The following is a 27,730-nucleotide window of genomic DNA, read 5'->3' on the forward strand; positions in this document are numbered from 1 at the left end:
CGCAGTTGCAGGAAAGGTGACGACATTGCCAACCCAACCAGCAACGAAAAACTGGTACCCCTCCAAGCTTTTGTACGCCTTCATCTCCTCTTTCGTGCAGGGACTCGGCGCGTTCACGAGATAGTGGTACAAATCAGGATACTCCACGCTGGGGAAATCAGGTGTGGCACCAGGCGTGAGAGATCTGCTCGTCACGTAGGGGTCCTGGTCCGAGCCGATGAACGCCAGCTTCTCGGCATACCGCGTCTTGCCCGCTCTATCCAAATCGCGATAGATTTCGGACAACTCTTGAACCGCCATCACTGCTAGAACACTCAAAACTACAAGAAGACTGCTTACTGCTCCTAACACCTGACAAACGCCAGCTTCTCGGCATACCGCGTCTTGCCCGCTTTATCCAAATCGCGATAGATTTCGGACAAGTCTTGAACCGCCATCACTGCTAGAACACTCAAAACTACAAGAAGACTGCTTACTGCTCCTAACACCTGACAAACCTGCATGAAAGTACTTCGAGAAAAGGAAGGAGACGAACTCCGATATTGAAAATACATTCAAAACAAATTTCCGTGATGCTCAGCTGAGGCCTTTTTGCCACTCGTCCGGATCACGCGTCCGAGTGCCGCGTGCGCATCCTCGAAGGCGCCCCGAAAAATCACGTGATCGAATAAGGTCTATAGCCGGCCCTCCCTGGTCTTATCACTGTCTCAGCTGAGATCATTTGAAGCAGTGAGTCGCATTTTTACGACTCCCTATATCCATGATATCATATCCGGATATCCCTGCCCCATATGGCCATCCGCGGCCTGGCCACTGCACTGGCCAGCCTGGTTCCGAGTGGTTCGAATGGTTTGTTGATGGTGAAATCATCGTCTTACCTGGTTACGTCATCTGTATCCGCATACGCGTATACGTACGTATGTACGTAGCTACGTAGCAAAATTATTAATAATTTAAAAATTAATGCGAAATGTCACATAATTGCGAAAATACAAACCAGTCGTAGTCTCACGGTTCATCTGTTTTCCTGCAAGCCCCGTTTCACGTTTGAGCATTAGTAAATTGAAGCTGGTGGGATCAAGGAAACTCCAAGATGGGGAAGAGAAGCAAAAAGCCGATCAGTAAGTGCCACCATACTGCATGTGATAACGTATTCAGTGCGCCTGCGAAATCATCATGCATGCAATTGAGATGATGACTGTGAAACCATTTGTGCAGATTTCCAATCTGTGCTCCACGTCCGTACTAGCTAGCACGTTGTCGAGCTCGATAGGCATCGAGGAAGTCTCCCAAAATTACCTAAATCTCGCCACATTCTAAACTAACGTTACTTGCATTGTTTCCCGTTTACATCTTTCCCTCAAACCAATGAATATTTATATTGCATTGTTTACTTTATAAATTATTTGCAAGTGTGTTTTACTTTTAATACCATGAGACTTACTGCTAGTCACTTACCGATGAGTACAGGCAAGTTCTGCCTTCTTGCTGCCATGTCCATGCACACACACACATACACATACACATACATACACACACACACACACACACACACACACACACACACACACACACACACACACACACACACCTTGATCTTGCCCATTGCGTAGCAATGATAGCGCATTGTTATTTCTCCAGTCCACGACAGAATGACTGATGGCGTTTCAGGTCGCCGCTTCGACGGAACATGCGGCCGCAGGCGCAACCGTAGCCAGCAGTAGAGGGTGCCTTGGGTGGTCGACGGGCAATGGTACGCCACTCCGGACGGTTCTGGGCTGCATCGTACCATCCACATGCTGGTACCGGTGGCTCAACCGACGCAAAGTCATCCATAACGACGTCCCTCCACCTCTTGCGTGGACCATGCGCCGGGCGCGGGGCAGGCAGTTCACCGAAGAGAACACACTTTGGCAACCGGTGATCTTCCATCCGTGCCACGTGTCCAAGCCAGCGCAACACGAACGCACACACACACACACACACACACACACACACACACACACACACACACAAGGCAATGCAGTTAGTCATAATCCAGAACGTTTTCTTGTGACCTTCTTCAGTGGAATGACGCCACTGATCAGTAACATGAAATAACATAGGATTATATTTCTATCAGGAGCTAAGTTAGCCTAACTTTACAATCACTACAAAAGCTAAAGGGACGTGACAGAATCAAATAGGTTGTGAGGTGTGTAGGAAATTATAACAGCAAAAATGTACAAGTGACAAACGGGAACATTGGTGAAAAACTAGGGGGGAAGGTGTGAGTGTAGTTACTAATTCCTTCTGTATGCACAGGTCTGGCTTCTTTCACCAATGTTCCCGTTTGTGACTTGTTCACTCTTGCTGTTATCCTTATAAGTTTCACCCCTTTTTTAAGTATCTGTCGTATAGTTTCAGTGTGGTCACCCGAGGAACAAGTCACACTCGATTGTATGCCATACCCCCTTCCACGTTCTTGGGATTTGTTAGCAAAAAGGTGTGACTTCTATTCATAGAAGTACGGTGGTTGAGTACATAAAGACTCCCCGGCATTAAAAAAGAAAAGAAAGAAAGAATACAAAAGGTGAACGGTGGATGGAAAGTGATACTACAATTGTAGACATCAGACTATGATGTAGAGCAAAGAATTTGCAAAAGGGCAATTATTGCTTCGATCTTCGATTTTATTTTGTGCTTTTGCCTTGACCGCACATTTGCAAATCTGATTGGCTGTGATGGAAACTCATGATGTAGCCTGCTGTTATCTCGACCTTGCTTGAGAAGCATACTTGCTGCGACTGTGCTGTGTCTGCGTATCCCAAGACGATGCTGTGTTAACAAATACCTAGACAGCACATCTAATTGATGTCTGATGTGGCATGATACTGTGCTGTACCTTCTCTGCCCAGAGCCCAATACTTCCGCTGCGGCCAAGGCTAAGAAGACTAAATCATCGTCAAGTGGTGGCTCTGGCACTGCTCCGAAATACACCGTGGAAGATCTTCTTGTCAAGGTAGGATGGTTGGCAACTGCTATTGCTGCTGCTGTTTTTGTTGTTGCTGTTCCTGCCACTGATGTTGATGCTGCTGTGGCTGCCGGCATGGTTGTGTTCTGCTGATGCACACACACACACACATGTACATGTGTGTGTGTGTGTGTGTGTGTGTGTGTGTGTGTGTGTGTGTGTGTGTGTGTGTGTGTGTGTGTGTGTCCCATATGGTGCAGTGGTATGTGCAGCGATTTCCAATCGATAGGTTCCTGGCTCGATTCCCGACGATTATGGTCACACACGTCTTTCTTCTCTTTCTCAGACTCTTCCTGACTTTTCTTTCATTCTCCTGGGTGGTTACCAACAGCCAGTGCATGCCGGAGTATGTGGTGTGATGTGTGTGCGTGAAAAAAATGAAAAGACCAAAAATAGGGATTCACTGGCCAGAAAAAGTCACTTCAAATAGCTGTATGGTGTAGACCAGGCTGAATAGTGACGGTCAAGTCTTCAGCCTTGCAAGCTGTTGAATGGTGCAATCCCAGCACAAGTTGCTATGGCTTCTGCCGTAGCATTGCTATCATCGCCTCCGGCGATGGGCGTCAAAGGTGTGTGTGTACATGTGTGTACATGTGTGTGTGTGTGTGTGTGTGTGTGTGTGTGTGTGTGTGTGTGTGTACGTGTGTGTGTACGTGTGTGTGTGTGTATGTGCGTGTGGGCATGTATGTTGACTTAGCCGAGACACCTTGCTGGTGATAAGAAAGCTGAATGTGACCACTGTGCGCTGCGCATAATGTCATTGATTACTGGTGCTCGTGCCTAGCCTGCTATGCCAGGAGGATCTACTCAACAGTCACGCTTTTTTTCTTGTTGCAGTGCTGTTAACAGAGGCTGCTTTTAAGTTATGGCAGGTTGCTATTCGAACTTGCGTGATTTGTAAGCATGGTGTGTGGTCCATCCTGTCGACCTCTCTCTGTCGGTTTAAATTTCAATTGGATATAGCTGAACTACACAGCAGGAGCCAGATTGGACTCTGACGGATACTGATATATTGTCTGCCTCTCTGTCTCTCTGTCTCTGTCTCTGTGTGTCTGTCTCTCTCTGTGTCTGTCTCTCTCTCTCTCTGTCTGTCTGTCTCTCTCTCTCTGTCTGTCTCTGTCTCTCTCTCTCTCTCTGTCTCTCTCTGTCTCGCTCTGTCTCTCTCTGTCTCTGTCTCTCTCTCTCTCTCTCTCTCTCTCTCTCTCTCTCTCTCTCTCTCTCTCTCTCTCTCTCTCTCTCTCTCTCTCTCTCTCTCTCTCTCTCTCTCTCTCTCTCTCTCTCTCTCTCTCTCTCTCTCTCACACACACACACACACACACACACACACACACACACACACACACACACACACACACACACACACACACGCACACACACACACCTCTCTCTCTCTATATATATTTTTTCTTCCTGCTTTTAGATCGATGGACTGATGGAAACATTTGAGTTTGAAGCAGCACAGCAGTTTTGCGAGCGGGCTCTTCAGATTAATCCCAATCATCCTCAGCTGCTGGACACGACAGCTGCCATTCTGCTGGAGCTTGGCAATCCAGACCAAGCCTACGAGATATCCTTTTGATAGCAGCAGTTGTGCCCCTTTGCAGTTTGTCAGTATTCAGGCCAGTTTTCGCAGCACACGAGCCTAATTTTTATAGTAGCTCCTATTTTTCGTTTTCTGGTAGCTGTACTGACTGCACATTTGAATGCATACTGGACTGGGATTTGGGAACCTTCTCATAGTTGATACGTTTCAGTGGCAGGGGTAGTGGTGGGGCTATGGAAACGACGGGCAAGACCGACTAGTTCCTGTTTGTCCTGCCTTTGCTGTTCGCGCGAGCAAGTTCCGTTCGTTTGTGTGCGTTGACTTGGTCGTGGTTGTTCCGTTTGCTTTCCTTAACTCCGAGTCGTGCTTACGTCCTGTGTCGAGCGGTGGAGATCAGTCCGGATGTTGGCCACGTCAAGTACATGTACCTGGGTCAGATGTGTGCGGGAATGGAGGGCGCTCAGCACTACATCAAGGGCCTAAGCATCATGGAGTCCCTGCTGGCGTCACAGAGTGCGGCTGCTAGTGTGAGTGTACTGCTGAGTTACCGGGGGAAGGGGGGGGGGGGGAGGGGGAGTTACCTGGACTGTGAGGGGATTTACCCGAGTTTGGGGGGACATGGGCTGGGGGAGGTGCCTGGACTGAGGGGCAGGGGGGGGGGGGCATGGGCTGGAGAAGGTGCCTGGACTGAGGGGCATGGGGGGGGGGGGCATGGGGGAGGTGCTTGGAGTGGCTGGACTGAGGGGCGGGGGGGGGGGGGGGGGGGTAACTGGACTACAGCTACTGTATGTATCATGTTTGCCAGTTGTCTACACACCCGATCGTCAGGCCGGTACGTAATGCGCTGTTCTACCTGAGCAGTGATCTGTTGATTAAGTGCTTGAGCCACCCCAATTAACGATTTCTTGGTTGGACCGGTGCCGTTTTCTTCCCTGAAGAGTATGTGCTGAAAAAACTTTGAACACGCATTGTTCGTCAGTTTGAAGGAGTTGAATATTGAATTATTGAGTTTCTAAATGGCCAGCAATCTGGGCATCATGCCATATGATGGTTGTTTCATGTGGTTGCCAGGGTTGCCAGTAAATAGCAAACAAACGCCGGCACATGTGTTCCTTTGGTTTTGTTGCATTGATATCTCTGAACAAAAACAGCAAGCGAGACTTGACTCGATTGGATAGATGTTGAGAATTTATTGAGTGTGAAGTGACTAGCTGCGCGAGCGGCTATTCACACGGATGTCACTGCGACGACTGCCTGCCAGTGTAGTGTGCAGTAGTGTACAGTGCGCGTGAATAGCCAGTATGCGTGGATATGGTACATGTAGTCTGTATACATGGTCAGTGATAGCTGTGCCTAGTCGACTCCAGGGCTGATCAGAAGTCCAGGGCTTGTAAGATGGTGTATGCACCGTTCAGTGCACCGAGTACAGTGTGCGTTTTGTGCCGTACTGTTTTCTTCACGCAGAGCCAAGCCGTGGCAGCTGAAGAAGTATGCGCGGGCTACTGCTCTCTAGCGGAGCTGTACCTCACCGATCTATGGTATGTACGGCTTGTCCCAAGTCCACTCTTCTCCACACGTCAATGCGTCCATTGCACAATGACATAGTTCATGCCATGAACACACCCGCACAGCCACCTGGGTATGGTCGTGTGTGGTGTGTTGAGCAGTGTATTCCTGATCCTACTGTACTCACATGCATTGCTCATGCGTGCCTTATTTGACAATGGGCGTATCATCCTCAATGCTGCACGTACTTTGGAGCGAATTGCCTCAGTCTGGTGTCAGCTGAGAACCCATGTCATTTTCTCCTCTTCCAGAACTGACTGTGTGGCTGTGCATGCAATCTACTTTGAACTAGTACACCATCCATGCACCAGCACACAGGTGCCTGCTATAATTTAAAGTGCATGTGCACTCGGACGTCTCTTATCCGGGTACCTTGGGACCGGGCACTGCCCGTATCTCAACTCATCTACCATGACATGCATTGTATCATTATCATTTTTTGAAAGATGTTTTTTTGGCACATATTGCACATGTTCAAGATACAAAAGGAATCCATTGATAAAAATGTGTGGACTACACAGGTTGGCAATGACAAAATTAATAAGCATTGGCGCATACAAAAAAAGTTCAAATAAGACGCCTGATACAATACGGACACGTGGGCACATACACCACACACACATTCGAAGTTGAGGTTGGAGTTGGTGCCCTTTCCAAGGCCCCCATACCATATCTGCACCCCAGTCATCTGTTTTCTGATGTCATTCTCCCCTATAATAAAGAAAAGAAGTTTCTAAAACTACAGTACATTTCAAAATAATACAAGTCAGCAATCCTGATGATCGCAGGAGCAAGTTCGAAGCTATGTTGCACGAGCTGCAAGAAAAATGGCTTTGAAAGAAGTTAGATGGCCGTGGTCCTGTGAAGTCTGCTGCCGTACGAATTACCCTCGCAAGCAAGATTGCAATGTCCACTGTCTACCCATGCTTCCTGTATACTTCTGTATATGCATGCTTCCTGTTGTGCGGTTCTGGTTCTGGTATACTTGATATGATCCTTCAACCTTAGTCCAGTCAAACAATGTATTGTTTCTAATGGCTTTCTTTCCTTTTTGTGTAGATATCCTTTTGTTGGTCATCCATTCTCTTTTAGTCACAAGATTCCATTGAAAAATGTGACAAGAAAACTATCTTTCTTTTTCTTCCATTGTATTGTCCTTCTCCAGTTTTGAGGAGGATGCAGCAGTCCGCTGTGGTGAATTCATTGCCAAAGCACTGCACCTGTGCCCGGACAGTCCAGAGGCACTGCAGATGATGGCCAGCTTCAGAATGAGCGAAGGCAACAGCGACGTGAGTTCCCCGTGCAGCTACTGCCGATGGGCTTGCAGCACATTTTTTATTTCCAGTTTATCAAGCCATGTAAATAGTAATGAGGAAATCATTTGATAAAACCATTCGTGTATATTTGTGTACGGTTAACACTTGTTTATGCTAACAATATTCCAAGCGATTCCAAGTGAGTTTGCGCAGGCTTAGAGGGAGTTACATGGTTACGGCACGTTTAATAATGCAATGCAGGTACAGGACATGTACACACACGTACACCCACACGTACACACACGTGTACACACAGTGTATGTCCCTACTATCTCGTGAAGATTGATTACTGTGCTGTGCCCCACACTGCAGTATAACGAAGTAGCAGGCATGCAGTTCTGGCTCTATCCTATGAATATATACACGCATCATGCATATGGCGGTAAATTAGTCAGTTCGAATTGTCTTCGGAAGTTCTTCCCAGGCTGCCGGAAAGGATGTGCATGTATGTTGCTTGCTGTATCCCATCCTGATCAGTGTGCAGCTCTGCTCAGACTTTGCTGATCCAGGCCTGCAGATGTTCCAGACTGGAGTGAAGTTGCTTGATCTGGTCATCTAGTGTGTGTTCAGTTGTCCTGGTCAGCGTGCAGTCTCCTCTGTTCTGCTCAGACTTTGCCAATCCAGGTTTGCAGTTGTTCCAGATTGGACTGGAGTTGCTCGATCTGGTCATCCAGTGTGTGTGTGTGTTTTCCAACTGTCCTAGTCAGCATGCAGTTCTGCTCAGACTTTGCTGATCCAGATTTGAAGATGTTCCAGGCTGGACTGGAGTTGCTTGATCTGGTCATCCAGTGTGTGCTTAGCCGTGGCCGCCGTCGGGCACTTGCACACGCTGCTGCAGCACATGGTCTGCTGGTGGGACACGGTGACGCTGGCACGGCGCTCGCCTGCAAACCGGCGGAACGCGTGCATGGGATGGAGCACGGCCGCTACTAGGACAGCACGGTTCAGACATCTGCTGTACTCGAACATGGCCGTGTGGTACAGCTTGTCGCTTTCTCTCTCGATGCATCGAATGCTGGGTCTGCTGGACTGAAAGGGGTTGGGATGCAGCTTGTTGTACTGTGCGAATAGAAACAGACTTAACGTTTCGTCCAGCTGATTAGAAGCCGCTTGGAAGCAGGCTTTGAGGCGCTGCAAGAATTGCCGACAAAGGAAGGCGCTGACACCAGTGCCGTTGTGGGCCTCTCTTCGCAAATGCTGGCCATGCGTCTGATACGTACTGCTTGCCATTATCCTCTGGAAGCTATCCTCAAAGTCGGCAGGTATGAATCTAGTTTTCGTTGCTTTGTTCGACGCAAACAAGTTTCGCATGTAGACTTCCTGAATGTCAAATATCCGATATGAGAGGACGAACAAGGTGTCCAGAGTGTCGCGAATGGCCACCAGGACAAACTGGGCGTTGATGACGAACTTGCAGTGCGTTGCAGTGCACATGTTGACGCGGCTAAGATCGTACTCCTCCAGTCGGTACTCCAGCAAGCGGCAGTAATCTTGCAGGCGGCGCACCTCTGGCTGATCGGCTAGCCACTGCAGCCTGGCACGCATGTGCCGGTGATGAGCGGCAACCGTGTCCATCAGGTCCTGGATTGTGTGCATGATCAGCACCACGTCAAACTGCCAACGTGGTGCCTCTAGTACAGCACATCGCCTCTCTATGCTACTGTGTGTTGCTTTCTCCAACAGGTTTCTTGTCTCCGACGACAGGCTTCGTGTCCTGACAATTGTATGCAACTTGTCGAAGCTGTCGCTGAGGTGCCGGTCGAATACGTCCGCAAACAGTCCCGTTAACGACGTATCAATGTCTCTGAGCTGGCCGGACTTGCAGTACAAACGCTTGCATAAGGCGCTGCAGCTATCTGCCAGAACTGTCTGTAGCTCGTAGCGCTGCTTCCTGTAGCGGACATACTCCGGAGAGTCACTACGTTGAAAAAAGATCTTTGACATTGCGTTGTCGTCTTCCTGCCGGTCCTGGAATAGCGACACATTCTGATCATCATTCAGCCGCAACTGCTCAAAGCCGGTCAGAGTCTCATCAATGGCAGCTGCCATGTCCGTGCACAGTCGACGTCCTGTTCGTTGCGATGCCTCTCTGTCTCTCTCTGTCTTTTCATAGAATTCCTCCGAGACCAGATGTCATTGAGATTCATTTGAACTTCAGGGGTCACCTGTCTATTTGTAGTTCCATTTTTGTTGACCAGGCGTTGCCAACTTGGCGCTAGCTTCTTCGTCTGGGTGACAAGTGACAACCATGTGTGTGTGTGTGTGTGTGTGTGTGTGTGTGTGTGTGTGTGTCGGGGTGCGCGTGTGTTGTGGTGCTGGTGATGGTGCGTGTGTTGGCTTTGCAGAACTGGAGTTGCTAAGTTTTTCATTATTCACACATCTACTTTGGTTCGTATCATGCTTGGCATCCAGCTCCTGACAGCTTTGATTCCTGACAGCTTTGATTCCTGTCAGTTTTGCATTTAGAATGACTGTAGTGCTAGTGAGAGAAGTGCACTGTACCCGTGGCTCGCTAGAATAGTGCTGCTGGCACCAATTGTTGGTGTGTTTGGTGTTTATGGTAGTGCCAGCCTGCACACTAGGGCGTGTTGCTTTCACCTGTCTATGGTGTGTGTGTGTGTGTGTGTGTGTGTGTGTGTGTGTGTGTGTGTGTGTGTGTGTGTGTGTGTGTGTGTGTGTGTGTGTGCGTGTGTGTGTGTGTGTGTGCATGTGCACTGGAGTGCTTGTTATTGGCTGTAGCAATTGCACACAGGGCTCATGGCTTCCAAGCTCACACCTCTTTGTTTTAAATAAATGCGCTGACAGTGCCACTCAGTACTGCTGGCATTCTTTTCACAAGCAGTGGGTTGGCAACGTTTTTGTCACTGGCCGCATGCACCACATCTAGCAGTTAGCCCCGTGTCACGTTCTTAGTGATACTTTTTGCTCTTCCCCGACCGCCCTAGTTGTCTGTTCTCTCTTTCTACGGCTTTCTGGGCCCCCAGTGACTTCACAGCTTTCTCCTACTCTCACTTCTCTCTTTCCCCTAGTAACTTCACACGCTCTCGCCTACTCTCACTTCTCTCTTTCCCCAGTGACTTGACAGCTTTCTCTTACTCTCACTTCTCTCTTTCCCCCCAGTGACTTGATAGCTTTCTCCTAATCTCACTTCTTCTCTCTTTTCCTCCAGTAACTTCAGAGCTTTCTCTTATTCTCACTTCTCTCTCTCCCCCAGTGAGTTGACAGCTTTCTCCTAATCTCACTTCTTCTCTATTGTCCTCCAATAACTTCACAGCTTTCTCGTACTCTCACTTCTCTCTTTCCCCCCAGTGACTTGACAGCTTTCTCCTAATCTCACTTCTCTATTTTCCTCCAGTAACTTCACAGCTTTCTCGTACTCTCACTTCTCTCTTTTTCCTCCTGCCATGCAGTTGGTTTTTTCTTCTCGTCTCCTGTTTTGGTACTTGCTCTTGACCGGTATATCTTGTTTTGTTTTTTCATGCCTCTCCTCTTACTGCTCTTTCTCTCTTGCCTCTCTAGGAAGCGAAGCAGTTAATCGTGAAGTCAGTTGACTCGTGGCTGCCCAGTCCGTCTGAGCAGGAAGCATCAGCATATGCTGCGGCGAAAGCAGATGAGGACGAAGAGGTTGGTAGTGTGTGTGCGTGTGTGTGTGTGTGTGTGTGTGTGTGTGCGTGTGCGTGTGTGCGTGTGTGTGTGGCTTTAGAGCAAATTTTTGTTCAAAGCTTCTGGCTTTTTGGTTCTGCAGTACTGCTCAATGAAATCCGATCGCACGAGTCACGTCATCACCCGGCACCATTGCATAGACCAGTGTTGGCTGGTTTGGGGTTGTACAGCGCCCGGCATGGCGTACTTGACTCGTGCAATCCAAGATGATCGGGCAAGATCATTGAGCACCACTGTACTTCGAAGTATTAGATAAGCAAAGGTGGCAACCCAGCCAGTGGGATTATTACCGCCCCATGCCAGTTTGAAACATTAAAATTGTTTCAAAGTTACCTTCATAGAATTGTGTCATCATGTTCGAGTCGTATTGTGAATGAAGTCGGCCCGTGAGTCCATGTGTGTTTGGAAGACCCGTTGAGTGACGAAGAAGCGAAAGCTGCCGATTACCCTCCTGAATAAAATACTTAGTGGATTCATTATCTTGCTCTCGCACTGTCTGCTCAGCTTCCGTGTTCATTTTCCCTGCTGTGATTTCTCCCCCCCCCCATCTTCAGAGGTGTGTACCGCCGTATCCAGCCCGGGTCGCCGCTGCAAAGATCCTGATTGAAGTCGGCGAGCATCAGGTGTGTATCAATGCACTACAGAGTACAGTGTGCTTGTGTTGCATGGTGTTTACGTACGGTAGTGCCAGTGTTCCTAGTTGTAGTGGAGATCATATACTACAGTAGTACGAGGTGATTTGTGATTATGTCACGGTTTTCAGTACAGTATGTAACGAAGAAGGGCTGAGGCTTCCTGCAGCTTCATCTGTGAAAAGAATTCGGGTGGACACACCCATTCCCATAGCGCTGCACATCACATCCGAACCAGTTCCGTTATTTTTACAACGTTTCGGCACTTGGCCATCGTCAGGTAATAACAATGAATACCGTGGAAGCCACACAAGAGCAGTATATACTTTTTGGCGCTACACTCTGCGTATATACTGCTCTTGTGTGGCTTCCACGGTATTCATTGTTATTACCTGACGATGGCCAAGTGCCGAAACGTTGTAAAAATAACGGAACTGGTTCGGATGTGATGTGCAGCGCTATGGGAATGGGTGTGTCCACCCGAATTCTTTTCACAGTATGTAACGAACTGAGTAAAGTAACCTCAGACCTCAACCTTAGGCCGCAACCACACTACGTAAAAATCACATTACAAATTTTCGTGCATATCTCAGTACAAGTCGGTACGCAACCACACTACACTCTTCGGTCTGCATAGATGACGTTTTCACGCGACCAGCACGTGACGTTGTCGTACCAAAGTGTGTGCCATGCGCTGGAAAAGACCGGGGAATTCAAAAACAATGCTGATGCTGATGCTATTATACGTACGACGACCAGGTACGAAAAGTTGTACAGAGGAGATGGAGCGCGAAAATGACGAAAACGACAACTGTGGCTTTCTACAGGTTGCTGAAAACCTACAAAGCGCATTTTGCATTTCGAGCGGGTCACCGTGATGATTTCTACTGTACCGTAAAAATCCGTAAATAGGTACGTATTTACTTTCGAATTTAGTGACCACACCCGTACTAACTTTCGGGCGGGTACTGACTTTCGGGCACGAACTAACTTTCGGACCTGACTTGGGTGTAGTGGAGAAGTCATTTTCATGCTACGTGCTGCATGTGCGCACCATACCGGTACTTATTTCGGGCAGTATGTTTATCGGGCTTGACTTGACTTCAACAGACAGAGCCAAAAGAATGAAGGGGGTATTTCTTTCGGGCAGGTACTTATTTACGGACTTTTACGGTAATGCCGTTTGTACGTGATTTTGTACCTAGTGTGGTTGCAGCCTTACAGAATTGCGAATCGCCTCGTATGCACTCGGATTTTAAGACCTACTACACCTACACATACCTATCATGTACACCTGTTTCAGGGCACCGCTTCTATCTCTCTCCATAAGAATATAATACAAAAGTGTACTGTTATGACGGACTTGGGTAAAACGTACTTCCTGCATACCACGTATAGTCGAACCTCTTTAAGACGAACACCATGGGACCGGTGGTATTTGTTCGCAATATCTGGAGTTCTTCTTGTCCATAGTTTACACCCAGATTTATACACAGTGATTTATTCAAGAGAGCTATGAACACTAGTTCCTTAGTTCTTGTAAAGTGAAAGTTTGTCTTGTCACTGTTGTCAGTGTTCTTCTTAACAAGGTTTCACGAAGGGACAGTCTGTAACTGGTAACATTTCTGTTTTTATAAAGTTTGTCATGTCTTGTGTGAAGGTGTGTAGTTTGAACGACTTGCGTGTGAATGTTCGTATTTTAACTCCTCTGAATTCTTCTCTGTTTTTGCTGGCCTTTCCGCAGCGCGCCTTTTCCGTCCTCGATGGCCTGATTGATGATGACGATGAAGTCATATCGGTACGTGTCTATTCAGTCTTCACAGCTATGCTGTTGCTATAGACTAGTAGCTCTGCTGTGGGTTGTATTGCAATTGTATTGGTACATGTGCTGTCAAGTCCTTGCCGTTGTAAAAGTAGATTTAATAATGTAAAACCGGAAAGTCTAACGAGTCACAAAGTCACAAACGTTTTAACGACCAATTTTTTTCGTTATTTGAAGAAACGTTATCGCGAACCCGGGTCGAGATGTCTGTGTAAAGATGCGCATACAGATGGGTGGCCAGGTAGCCATTGTTAAACTTTCTGCACGTTATCATACCAAAATTACAAAACGTTTAAAAACCTTTTTGGTCGTTAAACTTTCCGGTTTTACAGTCTATAGTCTATGTACTATTTCAAAGACACCTTGATTGTGTGTGACTCTGTATTTTCGAATGTTTTCTTCTCTTTGACCTTTGGCCATTAACACTTGGCCTGTGCCTCTATATTTTAGCAATGAGTTGTACTGCTAGTGCTGGGGCTGCTGTCACTCTCTTTCCTCAATTGGAGATTGTCGTCCATGCCAAATTTTGGATTTATCATGACTTCTGAAACGTATTTCAATGATCTTCATATTCTGACCCTTGACAGGTGTGGTATTTGTTTGGCTGGGCGCACTACCACTGCGACGAGAAGTCCGACTCGCGGACTTATCTCCAGAAAGCGAAGGAGGTGAGTGACATTTGTGCTTCTGGTTCCTGCCGAATACACGGGTTCCACGCAGCAGCTGGTTAGGCTGAGGTTGAGTGCTCGGTGTACTCCAGAAATGATATGTATGCAGTGGCCTAGAGCGGCTCATGTTTTGGTCGAGGGCGCTGTGCATGCTCCGTTGCTATGTTTGCCTGTTCGTAAATGCTGACGGGAGAGGTTGATGGTTGGAAGAGGCCTACTGATACTACAGAAGTGGGGGTGACGCTCACAAGGTCTCGTGGGCACTGCGCATTGTTTCGGCAGTATGGTGGGGTGGAGCGTGGCTTTTCTTCTTTTTAGTAAACTTTTTATAATTTCCTTTCACCTATTCTGTTCAGCTGACAGCGAAGCATGAGTGTGATGACGAGGCAATGCTTACTCACATTGATGAGCTGCTGGCTGAGCTAGGACCCGAGTCGGACAACGAGGACGGCGGCCAAGACGAGGAAGTCATGGAAACGTGAGCTGATGCCATGTCACTGGTGATGCCGACGTGTTGGTCTCTACAAATTCTCTCAATAACCTGGTGTAAAGCCCCTGGGGCTTTCCAGAGCTGACACCAATGCTCTGTAATTGTTGCCGACTCTGTGCTACCGGCTGCCACGCACCCGGCTAAAACCCGCACACGACTGTTTTGAGATGTGAGCGAATTGTGCCAAGGGAGGTGCTTCTCGATGGCGGCGGCCCGTTCCTCTCGCCATGCCCTTTCTCGAGCAATGAGAATGTTCAACAGGTGTGGAGTGGTGTTCAGCCGGCAAGATGTCCCGCTCGTGTAGGTTGTGCGGTGAACTATGTGGACATGGTCGGCAACTTTGCGGCTGATTGTGCTGCCTCAGTTGCTCTGAACTCCTGGAGTGAAGTATGGCTGAGTGTGCTTACTGGACCTCTGGAGACATGCAGCTGATCTGCCTCTTCCGTCCCGTATGCTGCAAGTATTTGTCAACAAGTACCACTTTGAACCTGGTGACTGATTGCATACATGGTCTCTATTTTCACACGATATAACTCCCTGGCTTTTGCCCTGCCCGTGTTTTGCCATTCATTTGCCCTAGAGTTTCGGGTGGAGGCAAAATTCATCTCATGCATTCAGCTCTCTGCTGCCCCTAAGTTATCCCCCCTCCTCCCCCCATGCACAACGCACTCACACACAGACCTGCGCTTGTCAGCCTTGCCAGAGAGCTCACAGGGATGGTTTGGCAGATCTGGCAGATATTGGACTTAGAATAACTCGCAGTCATACTCTGGCATTGTTGTATCAGAACCAGCTCATTCATAGCTCCACCCACTCTACCCCCATCCCTGCTGTGGTTCATCCATCCCTGCTGTGGTTCATCCATCCCTGCTGTGGTTCATCCATCCCTGCTGTGGTTCATCCATCCCTGCTGTGCTTCCCCCATCCCTTCAGTGATTTTTACTTGGCGCTTGGACTGTCTCATTATCTTGTACACAACACATGTACAATAGCTCTAGCATCAGCTCTGGCTAGATCTGTGGTACTGAGGAATAATATACTTCGTTCAAGTTTTACTCTCTTTTTTTAAAAACCAGATTGTCAAAGGACTTCTTAGTGTGTGGATGTGTGGATGTGTGAGCACCGGCAAGTGGCTAACACACTCGCGCGCAGTGAGAATCTAGACACCGCTGGTTTTAGCAATAGGGAGGCCACACTCACACAGTGGGAATCGAGCAATAGGGACACACTCAGGTGAGAATCGAGACACTGCTGGTTGCAGCAATAGGGACGGTTGTATAAGTTATGACGTATTCAACAATTCTGTCTTTTTAAATAGGTTTCAAGAAATTGAGAAAAAAGCCATGGCAAAGCCATGGCAAAAAGACCATGGTAACATATACTAGTAGGGTTGACTAAGATCAAGTTGCTCTGGTCTCTGTTCCAGTGGAATATACTGTCTTTCAAGACTATCCGAAATAAGCCTTGATAACGGTTCACTGTAGACTTGCAGCATGGCTGTGCTGCAAGTAGTAACAGGGAGTGGTTGGGGGACTGGAATGTAGTATACTTTTATTAGTGCATTTCACTAGCGGCCCTTGGTAGTCCGCTGTGTAGGACTGTCCAGCACCAGCACACCGGGTACCACTGTCCTTCAACACCGCCATGCCGGCTGCTTCCAGTTCAATCTGAACTTGTATCCCTCACTGTGCGCAACAACAAACAACAGCAACAATAACAACAGCAACAATAACAGTGACCATCACAGCAACAATAACAGTGACCATCACAGCAGCAGCAGCAGCGAGGAAGTAGTAGACAGACACGCACGCACGCAGAAAAAACTTTCGAGAGAATATTCGTAATTCGCGTGTTGCTGGTAAGCATTCGTTCGCTTGGAATATAGAACTTTCCTTGCGCAACAGCTCGTATATTTCCCGGGTCCAATTCTACGAAGAGAATCTCAAGTGTGGGCATAGCTATTTACCAAATCGCTCGAATGTACTTCAATCCCCCTCCCCCTTGTTCATCGTTTACGTCATTATCCGTACATTGTACCTCCATACGCGTCTTCCTCGTGTCCCTACCTTCTGTTTCCATTTGAGCAATTTGCTCATCTACTTTCCGCAGTAGTTCTTTAACTTTCGGGTCTTCCGCGGTTCCTCGCACGTCTTCTAGTTCATCATCTTCATCGTCTTCTTCCTCGTGGCGATGCACGTTGGATGGATGCTTTCGAAGTTGATGCTGGTGTCGCACTTGCTGGTGATGCCGATGGGGATGATGTGGCTGTTGGCTCGGGTGCGATGCTTCCGGTTCACTGATGTGCATACTAGATCCAGGCTGTGGCCGATAAGGAAAACAAGTCCAATTTCGTCGAGAGAATCATCAATCACCCTGCCGAAATCGCGAAAACTGTATGTCTTTGTTATTGATATTCACAATCTGGTTTAGTTGGTGGACTCGATCGCATAACTTGTGCCCACAATTTCCATGTTACAGATATTCACTATACCATCTTATTTATTTTTTTATTGAACTACGGATAACCCAAATGTATCTTAACCTCGCCACACTTGGCTAAACTCACAGCATAGTTTAACTAAAAATAGTATTAAGCCCGATCCTCATTCAGCCCTTGCAAACCCGGTCACCTTTACACATTTTCACACACACACACACGCGCGCACGCGCACACACACACACACACACACACACACGCCTGTGACGATCCAGGTGATGCGGTAAGCGAAATCGGCACACACACACGCACACACACACGCACGCACGCACGCACACAGTATCCGTATACTGTACCTCCATCAGTTTCTTCCTCATGTCTATTCGTCCTGCCTCCATGCGTGCCCATCGCTCGTCGACTCTCCGGAGTCTTTCTTTCATGTCCGGGTCTTCCAGGGTTCCTCGCACGTCATTCAGTTCATCTTCCAAGCTGCGCTGGTGGTGGTGGTGCACGTTGGATGGATGCTTCTGAGGTTGGCCCTGGCGTCGCTCCTGCTCGTGAGACCGATGGGGATGATGTGGTTGTTGTCTTCTTGGGTGTGATGCATCCAGTTCACTTATGTGCATGCTAGATTCGGGCCTCGCCCGATAATGGTCTTGGTGACGCTGTGCTCGTGCACTATGCTCGTCCATTTGTTCATGATAATCCAGGTGCTGCTGTGGGGGAACACTGCTCCGCTCCCGCGTGTGTCTGCGCGGCAGTGTTTCCGATTTAAGCTGTGGCGCTGCTTGGCTGTTGGAATCTGGCTGTGGCAGCTGCTGCGAGAGGTTGTGCTGTCGTGATGGGTAGAAATGCATATCTGGTGTCGCTTCTGTTTGCTTCCTTTTTGCAGTCAAGGCAGAGGCTTCTTGTTCTGGTTGTGGTTGTTGCTGGTGTTGCTGATGTTGGTGTTGATGTTGCCATGTCTCAGCCCGTGTGCCTGTAAGGCAGAGGATGTGACAATAACAAGTACATTTTTTATTTATTTTTTTATTTATTTTTATTGAAAAACCACAAACCTTCAGACATGTGAATGTGCACATGATATACAGTGTACATACGTATGCACGGGTTTTGCAGCATAGCACCCTGAAGGCACGCACAATGCAGTAACTCCTCTCCGAATTTAAGAATCACGAGTCGTACTGTCTACACTGGTCTTAATGCCAGCCACAATAACTCCTTGGTGCTGGAATATGCTGTGAACTGAAAAAACCCAGCACGCCCTTGATAACTACCTTGAGCGCTGATAGCTCCTCTATGCGGAGGTGGATTTAGATTCTTCAACATCCCCACCCTCGTATCATCTTACTTTGTTGCCGGGAGCACGACGCACAGATCACCATCTTTGCTTCCTGCACAGACTGGCGGTACTTCTGCAGACACCATGCAGACAATACAAGCGCCAACAACAATTCGTCTTACGACCACATCAGAAGAAGAAGAACTTCACACAGAACAATATTGATACAGTAGATTTCTGATAAGACATACCCCACGGGCAGCAGAAAGTTAAAAAGTAAATTATCGTGTCCGTTCCCGAAGGGAACTCACGATGGCCGCTAACACCCGGTAAACCCTAGCGGCAGGTGTACTGTCAGTCTACTAATTTTCGGCCCGTTCAAATTTCGGCCTCCCAGGGCTAAAACACATTTCGGCCGCATCAAATTGTCGGCCTGTACTGCTGCTGCCTGTATATACTGTCACACCGAACCTTGCAAAACTAAATTTCGGCCACAGCAAATTTTCGGCCAAACATTACCAGGCCGAAAATGGCCGAAAATAAATCTGCGCCGGATATTTATTGACTTTACAGTACTTGGTATGTGAAGTACTTCAAGTTCTTATCCCAAACATACATGTACTTCTCTCAAGATCAATATGCCTGTGCTCCAGACAATGGCCGTACTAGGCAAGGGTGTGTCTTATCGGAGGACATGCTAAGTGAATTCCACTGAGTCTGCTCAAATACTGGCGATAAATAATTCTGCCATAGAAGGCCCCATGCGCTTTTCCAAATACCCGCTGCCACCGGGAGCATCAGGTCAAGCATTCCATCCATCAGTGCACTGCATAACTTTTAGCTGCATGAAGGTGAGCACACAGAGGTAGCAAGTGTCTAGGGTTGTTTACCATGGGCAAGCGTGCCATGATTCTTGCAGCGCTCAACTACAGCATGTATCGGTTCTCACCGCGATTAAGCACTGGTTCTGCATCGATTCTTACCGCGCTCAAATACTTGTTCTGCTGCTGCAGCTTGCTCCTCTGCTCCTCCAATTCAGCTATAGACTGTACGTACTCGGACTGCTTGTGCTGGATAGACCTGGCATTGCGCTCCTCCTTACGCCTGCTGTCCACCAGTGCCTACATGCGTACACAATCACAGTTCAGTGTACATGTATTAGTACATTGTATTCCGCATTGGTTGCAAGACCAGTCACAGTTGAAGTGACTCTACCGATCACAGTATTACCGCAATGATTGCAAGACCAGTCACAGTTGAAGTGACTCTACCGATCACGGCATTACCGCAATGGCTAGAAGGCCATTCGCAGTTGAAGTGACTGCACCAATCACAGTATTACCGCAATGGTTGGAAGACCAGTCACACTTGAAGTGACTGTACCATTTACAGTATTACCGCAATGGCTAGAAGGCCGGCTACGGTTGAGGTAACTGCACCCGATTGTACCGGCCATATCGTCCCGGAAAAGCAAACGTGCGAACTTACTTTTTATTTCATCAATGTTAGTCCTGGATACAGCACAGCAATGAAGACGAGATTTCACCACTAACAAAACTTCCAGAGGTGTATTGGCTTTTCACGGCCTGTTTCAATACCAAGTTACCAAGTCTCTGTACGGGTGATGCACCCAGGAGCAGAATAAGCTCCAAGACTCTGCAAATACATTCATTTTTATACGTGTACTTTAACACTACGGGTTATTTCTTCTCTTCCTTGATGTTTCTACGGACCCTTGTGTGATTCGCCAATTGGTACAATAAAAATTCTTGGATCGACCTTAATACTACCAACTAGTACCAAGAGTACACAACCAGTTACTAGCATGTACTCTGATACTACTGGCCGTTACAGGAGCTGTTTTATTGCCCAGCTTGTTTCCTTGCACTGTTAGTGTTTGCTTAGAAGACCGGAATGAAGCGCATCACACTTTCTCTTACACGATTTGTACAGCTACAGGCATATTCAACCCGTACCTTCTTGACATGTTCCAGGTCACGCGTGGACTTCTGCAATCTCTCCGCCGTCTCCATCAGCTCGCTTTCCTTCTTGTCGACCTCCCGTTGCTTGGTCTTGAGCCTTCCGGAGCGCTTCTTGAAGTCGGCCTCTTCCTGCTTGAGTGACTCCCACCGGCTTCTACACTCCTCCAGCTTGCTACTCTCGGCATCCATGCTGGCTTCCATGTCACGTTTTGACTGCACAAGCACCGCAAGTCACACAGTAGAGCAGCTGTTGAAGGGCAGCTACAGTCATGAATATCAGAATGCTGGGCAAGTGAGGGTTTCCAAAAGCCCCTACCATGCTCGAAATACAGTAGCTAAATTGGAACATCCAACATTTCCTTGTACAGTAGCTGCACATTAACAACATCTCTTCTCTGCTGTTACTCGAATTGTGCTGCTGCCGTGTGCCTGCTGTATTGCTATAGCTCTGTCCACCGGACATTGAGAACTCTAGGGAGCCCAGGGATACAATATAGACACCTGCAGGTCCAACAAGTTTGCCGGCAGTATACGAGATCAAGTGACCTTTTTCCGTATCAGGATTCACAATATTTTTATTTTGACCTATGTCATAGCCGTGCATGCGCCATACAGTGCAGCTCTGATACATCCGCATCAAAATCCCGAAGGCGATCGACTCACGTCTTCCAGTGCCTCTCTGTGGATTTCAATCTCTTTGCGCTGCAGTTCCAGCGTGGCTCTATCCCTGGCTAGTGCACGGCGCTCTTCCAAGCATTGGTCAGTGATAGCCTTGTGCTCCTTGCGGAGTATCTCCTGGAAAACAAGAAAGAAGCAGTGATCATGAACAAAGCCAAGGATTGAAAACAGAGTGGGCGTGCATATCAGTTGGTGCACTTTATAATATATTTTACGAACTACCCAAACCCAGCTCTGCGGTGAAGTTGAGAGGGGAGTAGAGAAGAGAAAGCGCGGACAACTTGAGGACCAGTTCATGAGATGGGGCTGCAGTTGCTGCTGTACTGAAGGCTAGGAGAGGCATGTGTGTTGCATTCAGTTGCTGCAGTACTGAGATTCAACACACATGCCTTTCCTAGCCACATGGGTACTATAAGGTAAACAGTGTTTCTATGATTATGGCTTTGGGGTATTCCCAGGACAAGTACATACTTTTGTTGCAAACCAAGGATCCATGAGTGGGATTCGAACCGAGCACCCCTGTCTTTCCGGGACAGTGCCCTGCCAATCAGGCTACCAGGGATTACACACACCCGTGGCTCCTTCTTTCTACACTGTGTGCGTCGTAACATTTCAACAAGCCTTTGTGTTGTTCACCACACACCACATATAACAGTTACCTGCTGCTCCATGGCTTGCCTGTTATGCAGGTCATGTTCTGTACTGAGACGCTGCTGTTCTTGGTCGATTGCATGGCGCAGTGCTGCCACTCTGGCCTCCTGTTCCTGCAGCTCTCGTCGCTTCTGTTATTACGGGAGAATAGTACAGGCAGAGAGAGTGAGAGAGAGAGAGACGGAGAGAGAAAGAGAAAGAGAGAGAGAGAGAGACGTAGAGGAGAGGAGTGGAGAGGAAAGGTAAGGAGAAGAGAAGAGACGGGGGAAAGCAGAGGAAAGCTGAGCAGAGGCAGTGGTCCCTACAATCAGTGTCTCACGAAGCAGATTGAATCTGGGCACACCGTTGTGACTATGTGTATCTATACCTGGGGGTTGACTGAATTGGAATGGTATCACCCATTCAAAACAAGTCCTGTCGTTGTCAGTGGGTAACATCCATAATGTACACGGCAATGGCACAGAGCCCAGGTGACATTGGACACAACTCCAGGCTATCGAGTCCTTGTAAGCATCGTGTCGGCCCACATTTTACCAACACAGAAGAACTACCTGGTTTCCGGATTTGCCATTAACCAGCCGGCTCACGTCGCTGCACCACTCAGCTCATAAACTCGGCACATCTCTCGGCAATCAAGGTCAGAGATGCAACTCCGCACCCTTCCTCCTCGTCACAAGCACACACTGCGCCCCCCCCCCCTACACACACCCACACACCCACACTACACTGCATTGCACTTCTGCCCAGTTCAAATTCAGATGCAGTAGCTGGTGTAGGTGCAGCGTACCTGCTCGTGATCCCGCACTTGCAGGCTATGCTTCAACTCAATCTTGACCGTAGCCTCTTGCCACTTAGTATGATCCTGCTCCAGACGGGTTTCACGCTCAAGAAGCCGTTGATGAAGTTCTGGACACAAGCACAGCAGAGGACAGCATCAGAGATCAATGGGGGAACATGACTGTAAGTTAGTGGAGATATGGCAGTGTTGGCAGTGGCCCATGACTGACGGAGGTGCGCACGCGCGCGTGTGTATGTGTCTGTCTGTCTGTCTGTCAAGGTCACAGGTGTATGACCATGCAGGCACGCCTCTGCATAGTGCAAGTGCATATATCCTCCTTCCCCCCTCCCCCTTCCCCGTATGCTTCGAGCCATTGTAATTCGTGCCACGTCTCACAACTGCAGCGACAACGCTTAAACAAAAGTGCCATGCAGCCTGTGACAGCACAGGAGTGTCACACCATACATACACGTGTAGCATTGAAGCCTTCGGTGTGAACTGCTACAATGCTGTCACAGTGCTGTGTACAGTATCAGATTTACGTTCTTCATCTTTTCCCTCAGACTACTGAATATCAGATGTGTACATGTACACGTGTAGACAGGTTCAAACCAAGTTCCTTGTTGGTGTTTTTAAAAGAAAGCGACCAATTTAACTTACCAGCTAGCTGCTTCTCTTTGAATTGGATGGTGCGCTCACGCTTCTCGAGGGTCTTCTCGCTTTCACTCTTGAACTTAGACTGCAGGTCTCCCAGAGACGCGGTTCTGGACTCAACTTTCGTTATGAGACCTTGCAGTGACCTGAACGTGAGTGTGATTGTATTGCAAACCAGATAAGAGAGCTAAGGTGATGCAGCAGCCATCATCACACATGTACCCCGTTCTCATGTACAGTACAACCTCGCTGAGAAGAACACTGATAAGATAAACTTTTGATTTAGAAGAAAACTAGTACCGTAAAGTACCGCCAGAGCGCCCCACCGTCACGTCCTTTCGTGGTCGTATTGTGGAGGTGATCTCCTGTCTGTAGGTCATGCGACACGAACCTTGTGCACATATTGCACGTTGTGCAGTCAATCCGTGCCTTCGAGCGGACACGGGCTCCACACAAAAACCCGCTACGTATGACCTTAGTACCCTAAGGTTTTCACACCGTACAAACTTCGTTGCACTCTGCAATCCGATTTTCATTTCCCTGGCTGTAGAATCAAGGTGGGGCGCTCTCGCAAGACGGGGCGCTCTGGCGGTACTTTACGGTATTCATAACTCCATTGGATAAATTACTGTGCAGTCACTGGGAGAAAAAAAAAGAATTCATGTTATTGCAAACAAATCCCATCGCTGTTCGTCCAAAAGAGGTTTGACTGTATCTTGAGCATGGACAGTCTGTGTGCTAGTAAGTCAGTCCAGGAAGGGCATGCACACGGTTGAAAAGCTCCATAACCCCTGGACTTGAGCCAGCTATTGGGATGCTCAATGAAGTCCGATCTCATGAATACGTTAGCGTCATCCGCCCGTGCGCGACCCTGTGTTTGAAGGTTTGCGATTGCACATTGCTCGGTGCTAGTCGACTCGTGTGCGATCGAGAACATCGCTCCCTGCGAAGCTCCATGAGGATGGTCCAACTGCTTAGTGTCCCTATCGCCTGTACTCCCCCTCCCCTCTCCCCCCCCCCCCCCCTCCCTCCCTCCCTCCTCTCTCTCTCTCTCTCTCTCTCTCTCTCTCCCTTTGTAATCTGGGGCTAGTCATCTTGCAGACTCAACAGTTAGCATGCACCATCAGTGATAGCTATCCACATCACGTGTGCAGACGGGTATCCCAGCGAAGAGCCAGTGCCTGCTAGAAGGAACTGAGTCAGCTGACAGTCACTCACTTTGTTTGACCCATCATTTCCGTGGCGTGTTCTAGCTCGTTGTGGTGGGCTGCTTGCAGCTGCGCGACGTACTCTTCGTGCTTTTCCTCTTTCATGGCCAGAATGCGACTGGAGCGATGTGCGACGATCAGGAATCGAGAAAGACACACACGCACACGCACACGCACACGCACACGCACACACACACACACACACACACACACACACACACATTGCTTTACTCATCTCTCTGGTCACAGTTTCATTGTAATCCACTGTAATCCCACTGTAATTCATTGCAGTTCCACTGTAATCCATTGCAATTCCACTGTAATCCACTTCAATCCACTACAACAGTCGTAATTCCACTGTAATCCCACTGTAATCCCACTGTAATTCATTGCAATTCCACTGTAATTCATTGCAGTTCCACTGTAATTCATTGCAATTCCACTGTAATCCACTTCAATCCACTACAACAGTCGTAATTCCACTATAATTCCACTGATTATGTATGAGTAGTACAATGTCATGTAGATATGGAAAACCAGAGTGCTAGGGCCCTGACCCTTTAAATACTCAGTACTCGACCCCGCCAGAATTGAAAAAGAACAACAAAAAGTGTCAAAACCCCATTCAATACTCTGTGTTAGCGGGAAGACAAAGGTAGCATCAATGAATGCTTACTCGTGGTCCAGTCTCAGTCGAGCAATCTCCTGCTGGTGCGAGGCCTGCAAGTCATCAACGTGCTTTCTAGATGCCTCCCGGGTCTTGTCGATCTCCTCGTGTGCTGCATCAAGGCGATTCTTGAAGCGATCGGCCTGCTGCGAAATCTCATCACGTAACCTTTTTTATGCAACAGAAGAAGTCGACAAAGAAGCGGAGTTCATTGTTTTAAAAAGTGAGGCGTCAGATATACAGGCCGCGGTACAGTCAATGCATGCATTCCTTGTGATCAAATCACTTCTCTAATATAGGGTGGAATCGTGATCTCTTCCCTGGGCGACTGCATGGATTTCACGCCGGTGAATGCCGCCGGCACGGAAATCCAAGATGTCGGAACTGTTGAGTTTTTTACTCACTAGGATCGTAGGGAGTATCTCTTCCTTGGGTGACATGGATTCCACTCCTGTTAATTGATACCGCCAGTATGGAGATACTAGATACCGGGACTGTTGAATTATCTTATTCGCCTACCTGGTCTCCTGCTGTTGCCAGAGTTCTCTTTCACCTTCTTCGCGTTTCCTTGAGAGGGAACAAGACCAGCACAGATGCTACAGGTTGTTGTTGTATACTTCATTTATAGTGGAAGTAATGCCTAATAACAATGGACCCAAGGTAATTGCACACTGAGGTTCCCGTGCACACAGAGCACAAATGGTCGACAGTCGGTATGTATGCAGGGCGGGGGGATGTTCCCGTGCACACAGATCACAAATGGTCGACAATCGGTATGTATGCAGGGCGGGGGGATGTTCCCGTGCACACACAGCACAAATGGTCGACAATCGGTATGTATGCAGGGCGGGGGGGGGCAGTTGTCACCACTGTACAAGTCTAACAGTTTATGTACAATGTACCGTAATACTGACACTGACACTGCAGTACTTCATAGCATGACCTGAACTACAAGACTAGCAGTGCATGGACCACCGTACTGTGCCATGTTCAAACATTGCTAGCTCTCACCTGAACTTCTCCCTGAGCGATTCACACTCTCTCGCGTTGTCACTCTTAGCATTGTCCAGGGACGACCTCAGCTGGCCACAGTCCTCGGTGACACGGGATACCTACACAGCGCATGCGCCACACCAGTACCACACCAGTACCATGTGGTCCGTGTCTCAGAACATAGCACTGTACCGTTAGCATACTGGTACTGATATGGGTATGGCATCCCAGGAGAATTGTTTCCTTTGTGAAGAGCCGTCCACTGATTAATTGAAGGACATTCACACTCTGCATGGTAGGATTAGTACAACGCCAGCCGGCATGGTCTATTTTGAAGGGCATGCAATGCCTCATGTAACGGGCTGTGTCGGTTTTGGGGGACTTTGGCTCGGACACTATATTAATTATGTACCAACGCGTACATCTTGGGCTCAGTAGGCAGTCTGGGTTGCTGATATATACATAGCCTATGTAGCCGGTACCGATAATCGGGAAACATTTGCGCCGGTTTTAGTTCGCAATTGGCGAGCACAGACCAATTTTACACTTGGAAATGTTTACTACAGTTCTGCATTTCACAATATGAAGAAGAGGTTGGTGCGACTTCGACGATAATTGGGGAATTATGTGTTGCTCCCTACGTGGGAGCTTGCGCTCTTCCTGCCGACTTGAATTCTCACTTGACTGACTCACGACTGCCATCCAGAGCACATGAGAAGTCCATCGAACCTTCCACTCGGCAAACCTACGTTTCACGCCGGCCTATTTTGCAATTTCGCATCCATCGCGAAAACCGCAGAGGATTCCAGATCGCAAGGATTTCCTGGTTTACAGTATACCAGATAGGTGGAGAGCTGGAAGGATCATCCAATGTTACTGAACTTACTTCCGATTCAAGAGTTGCTTGCTTCCTTGCGGCGTCCCTTCGTTCAGTATCGGCCTGCCGCCTCGCCTCATCCAGCTGCTGCTGAAGAGAGGAGACTTCAGTCTCCAGAGATCCTTTAGCCGCTTCTGTAGCTGACAGCGTTGCTTTGGATGATGACAGATCCAGCTGTAGAGAAAGATAGATAAGTAAACACGCTTTTCAGAGACAGCAGTTTTAATATAGCAACAAGGATGACTAATTGCACTGTAAGCATTTCCTAGATGTCGACATGTATGACATTTAGGAAATGCGTACAGTGCAATTAGTCGTCCTTGTTGCTACAGTCAGACCTCGCATAACCGCACACATCCGTTTTCCACAAAAATATCCGGATAGGCGAGGGAACCGGATAATCGAACACACATACTGTATGTAAGCATGGCATATGCTGTACATTTGTAACCAACTATTTTCTTCCGGATGGCGAGGGATCCGGATAAACGAGGACCGGATAAGCGAGGTCTGACTGTATAATAAAGATAGATAATCTTGTCACGGTTTGGTGTGATAATTTGTGAATGTCCCCTCAGAATGGTACCGTGTCGTTTGCAGTGGAGTAGGGATAACATACCATTGAGGTAGAGGGATAAGAAACCGCCAGTCATGTGTGTCTTCAGGAATGAGCCACATGCATGTTTCCTTGTGCTCAACTGTCACCATCCACTACACATACATGTACAGTTGCTGCGATGGTCACTCGTCATTGGAAGGAGCAGTCAAGTGCATGCAGCACCTACATCTTTCATATGAGCAGTACCAGGG

The 27,730-nt window shown here is 48.1% G+C and overlaps 2 protein-coding genes across 3 annotated transcripts in view; one reads left to right on the forward strand and one right to left on the reverse strand.

Moving 5' to 3' along the window:
• The first annotated feature begins 982 nt into the window (after window positions 1–982).
• On the forward strand, window positions 983–15,783 carry LOC135818229 (uncharacterized). The gene is made up of 11 exons (XM_065331590.1): window positions 983–1,121; window positions 2,898–3,001; window positions 4,434–4,580; window positions 4,928–5,083; window positions 6,021–6,094; window positions 7,288–7,411; window positions 10,958–11,062; window positions 11,656–11,724; window positions 13,478–13,531; window positions 14,143–14,223; window positions 14,580–15,783. The coding sequence occupies exons 1-11, from the start codon at window positions 1,094–1,096 to the stop codon at window positions 14,703–14,705; spliced, it is 1,068 nt and encodes a 355-aa protein (XP_065187662.1). The 5' UTR covers window positions 983–1,093; the 3' UTR covers window positions 14,706–15,783.
• LOC135818178 (fas-binding factor 1-like) overlaps window positions 15,758–27,730 on the reverse strand; it is a 29,860-nt gene continuing 17,887 nt past the window's right edge. Inside the window, exons 11-25 of one of the 2 annotated variants that reach the window (XM_065331528.1) lie at window positions 26,930–27,094; window positions 26,062–26,162; window positions 25,570–25,617; window positions 25,060–25,218; window positions 24,394–24,501; window positions 23,182–23,321; window positions 22,531–22,649; window positions 21,752–21,874; window positions 21,078–21,209; window positions 20,409–20,627; window positions 19,416–19,553; window positions 18,502–18,565; window positions 17,507–18,129; window positions 16,780–17,032; window positions 15,758–16,398 (exon numbers count right to left, since the gene is read on the reverse strand). In XM_065331528.1, coding sequence (XP_065187600.1) covers window positions 16,376–16,398; window positions 16,780–17,032; window positions 17,507–18,129; window positions 18,502–18,565; window positions 19,416–19,553; window positions 20,409–20,627; window positions 21,078–21,209; window positions 21,752–21,874; window positions 22,531–22,649; window positions 23,182–23,321; window positions 24,394–24,501; window positions 25,060–25,218; window positions 25,570–25,617; window positions 26,062–26,162; window positions 26,930–27,094 — 2,415 coding nt within the window. In that variant the 3' untranslated portion in view covers window positions 15,758–16,375. The remainder of the gene's footprint in view (window positions 16,399–16,779; window positions 17,033–17,506; window positions 18,130–18,501; window positions 18,566–19,415; window positions 19,554–20,408; window positions 20,628–21,077; window positions 21,210–21,751; window positions 21,875–22,530; window positions 22,650–23,181; window positions 23,322–24,393; window positions 24,502–25,059; window positions 25,219–25,569; window positions 25,618–26,061; window positions 26,163–26,929; window positions 27,095–27,730) is intronic. The other variant, XM_065331536.1, reaches the window with a different exon arrangement.

This window comes from Sycon ciliatum, chromosome 1 (assembly GCF_964019385.1).
Source record: "Sycon ciliatum chromosome 1, ocSycCili1.1, whole genome shotgun sequence".
NCBI lineage: Eukaryota > Metazoa > Porifera > Calcarea > Leucosolenida > Sycettidae > Sycon > Sycon ciliatum.

Bases quoted from the DNA above. Each gene is read 5' to 3' on its own strand.
- LOC135818229 (XM_065331590.1), top strand. From the start codon at position 1,094: ATGGGGAAGAGAAGCAAAAAGCCGATCA. The intron at 4,581-4,927 runs ATATCCTTTTGA...AGTCGTGCTTAC, and splicing joins ATCCAGACCAAGCCTACGAG to GTCCTGTGTCGAGCGGTGGA. The intron at 6,095-7,287 runs GTATGTACGGCT...GTCCTTCTCCAG, and splicing joins CTGTACCTCACCGATCTATG to TTTTGAGGAGGATGCAGCAG.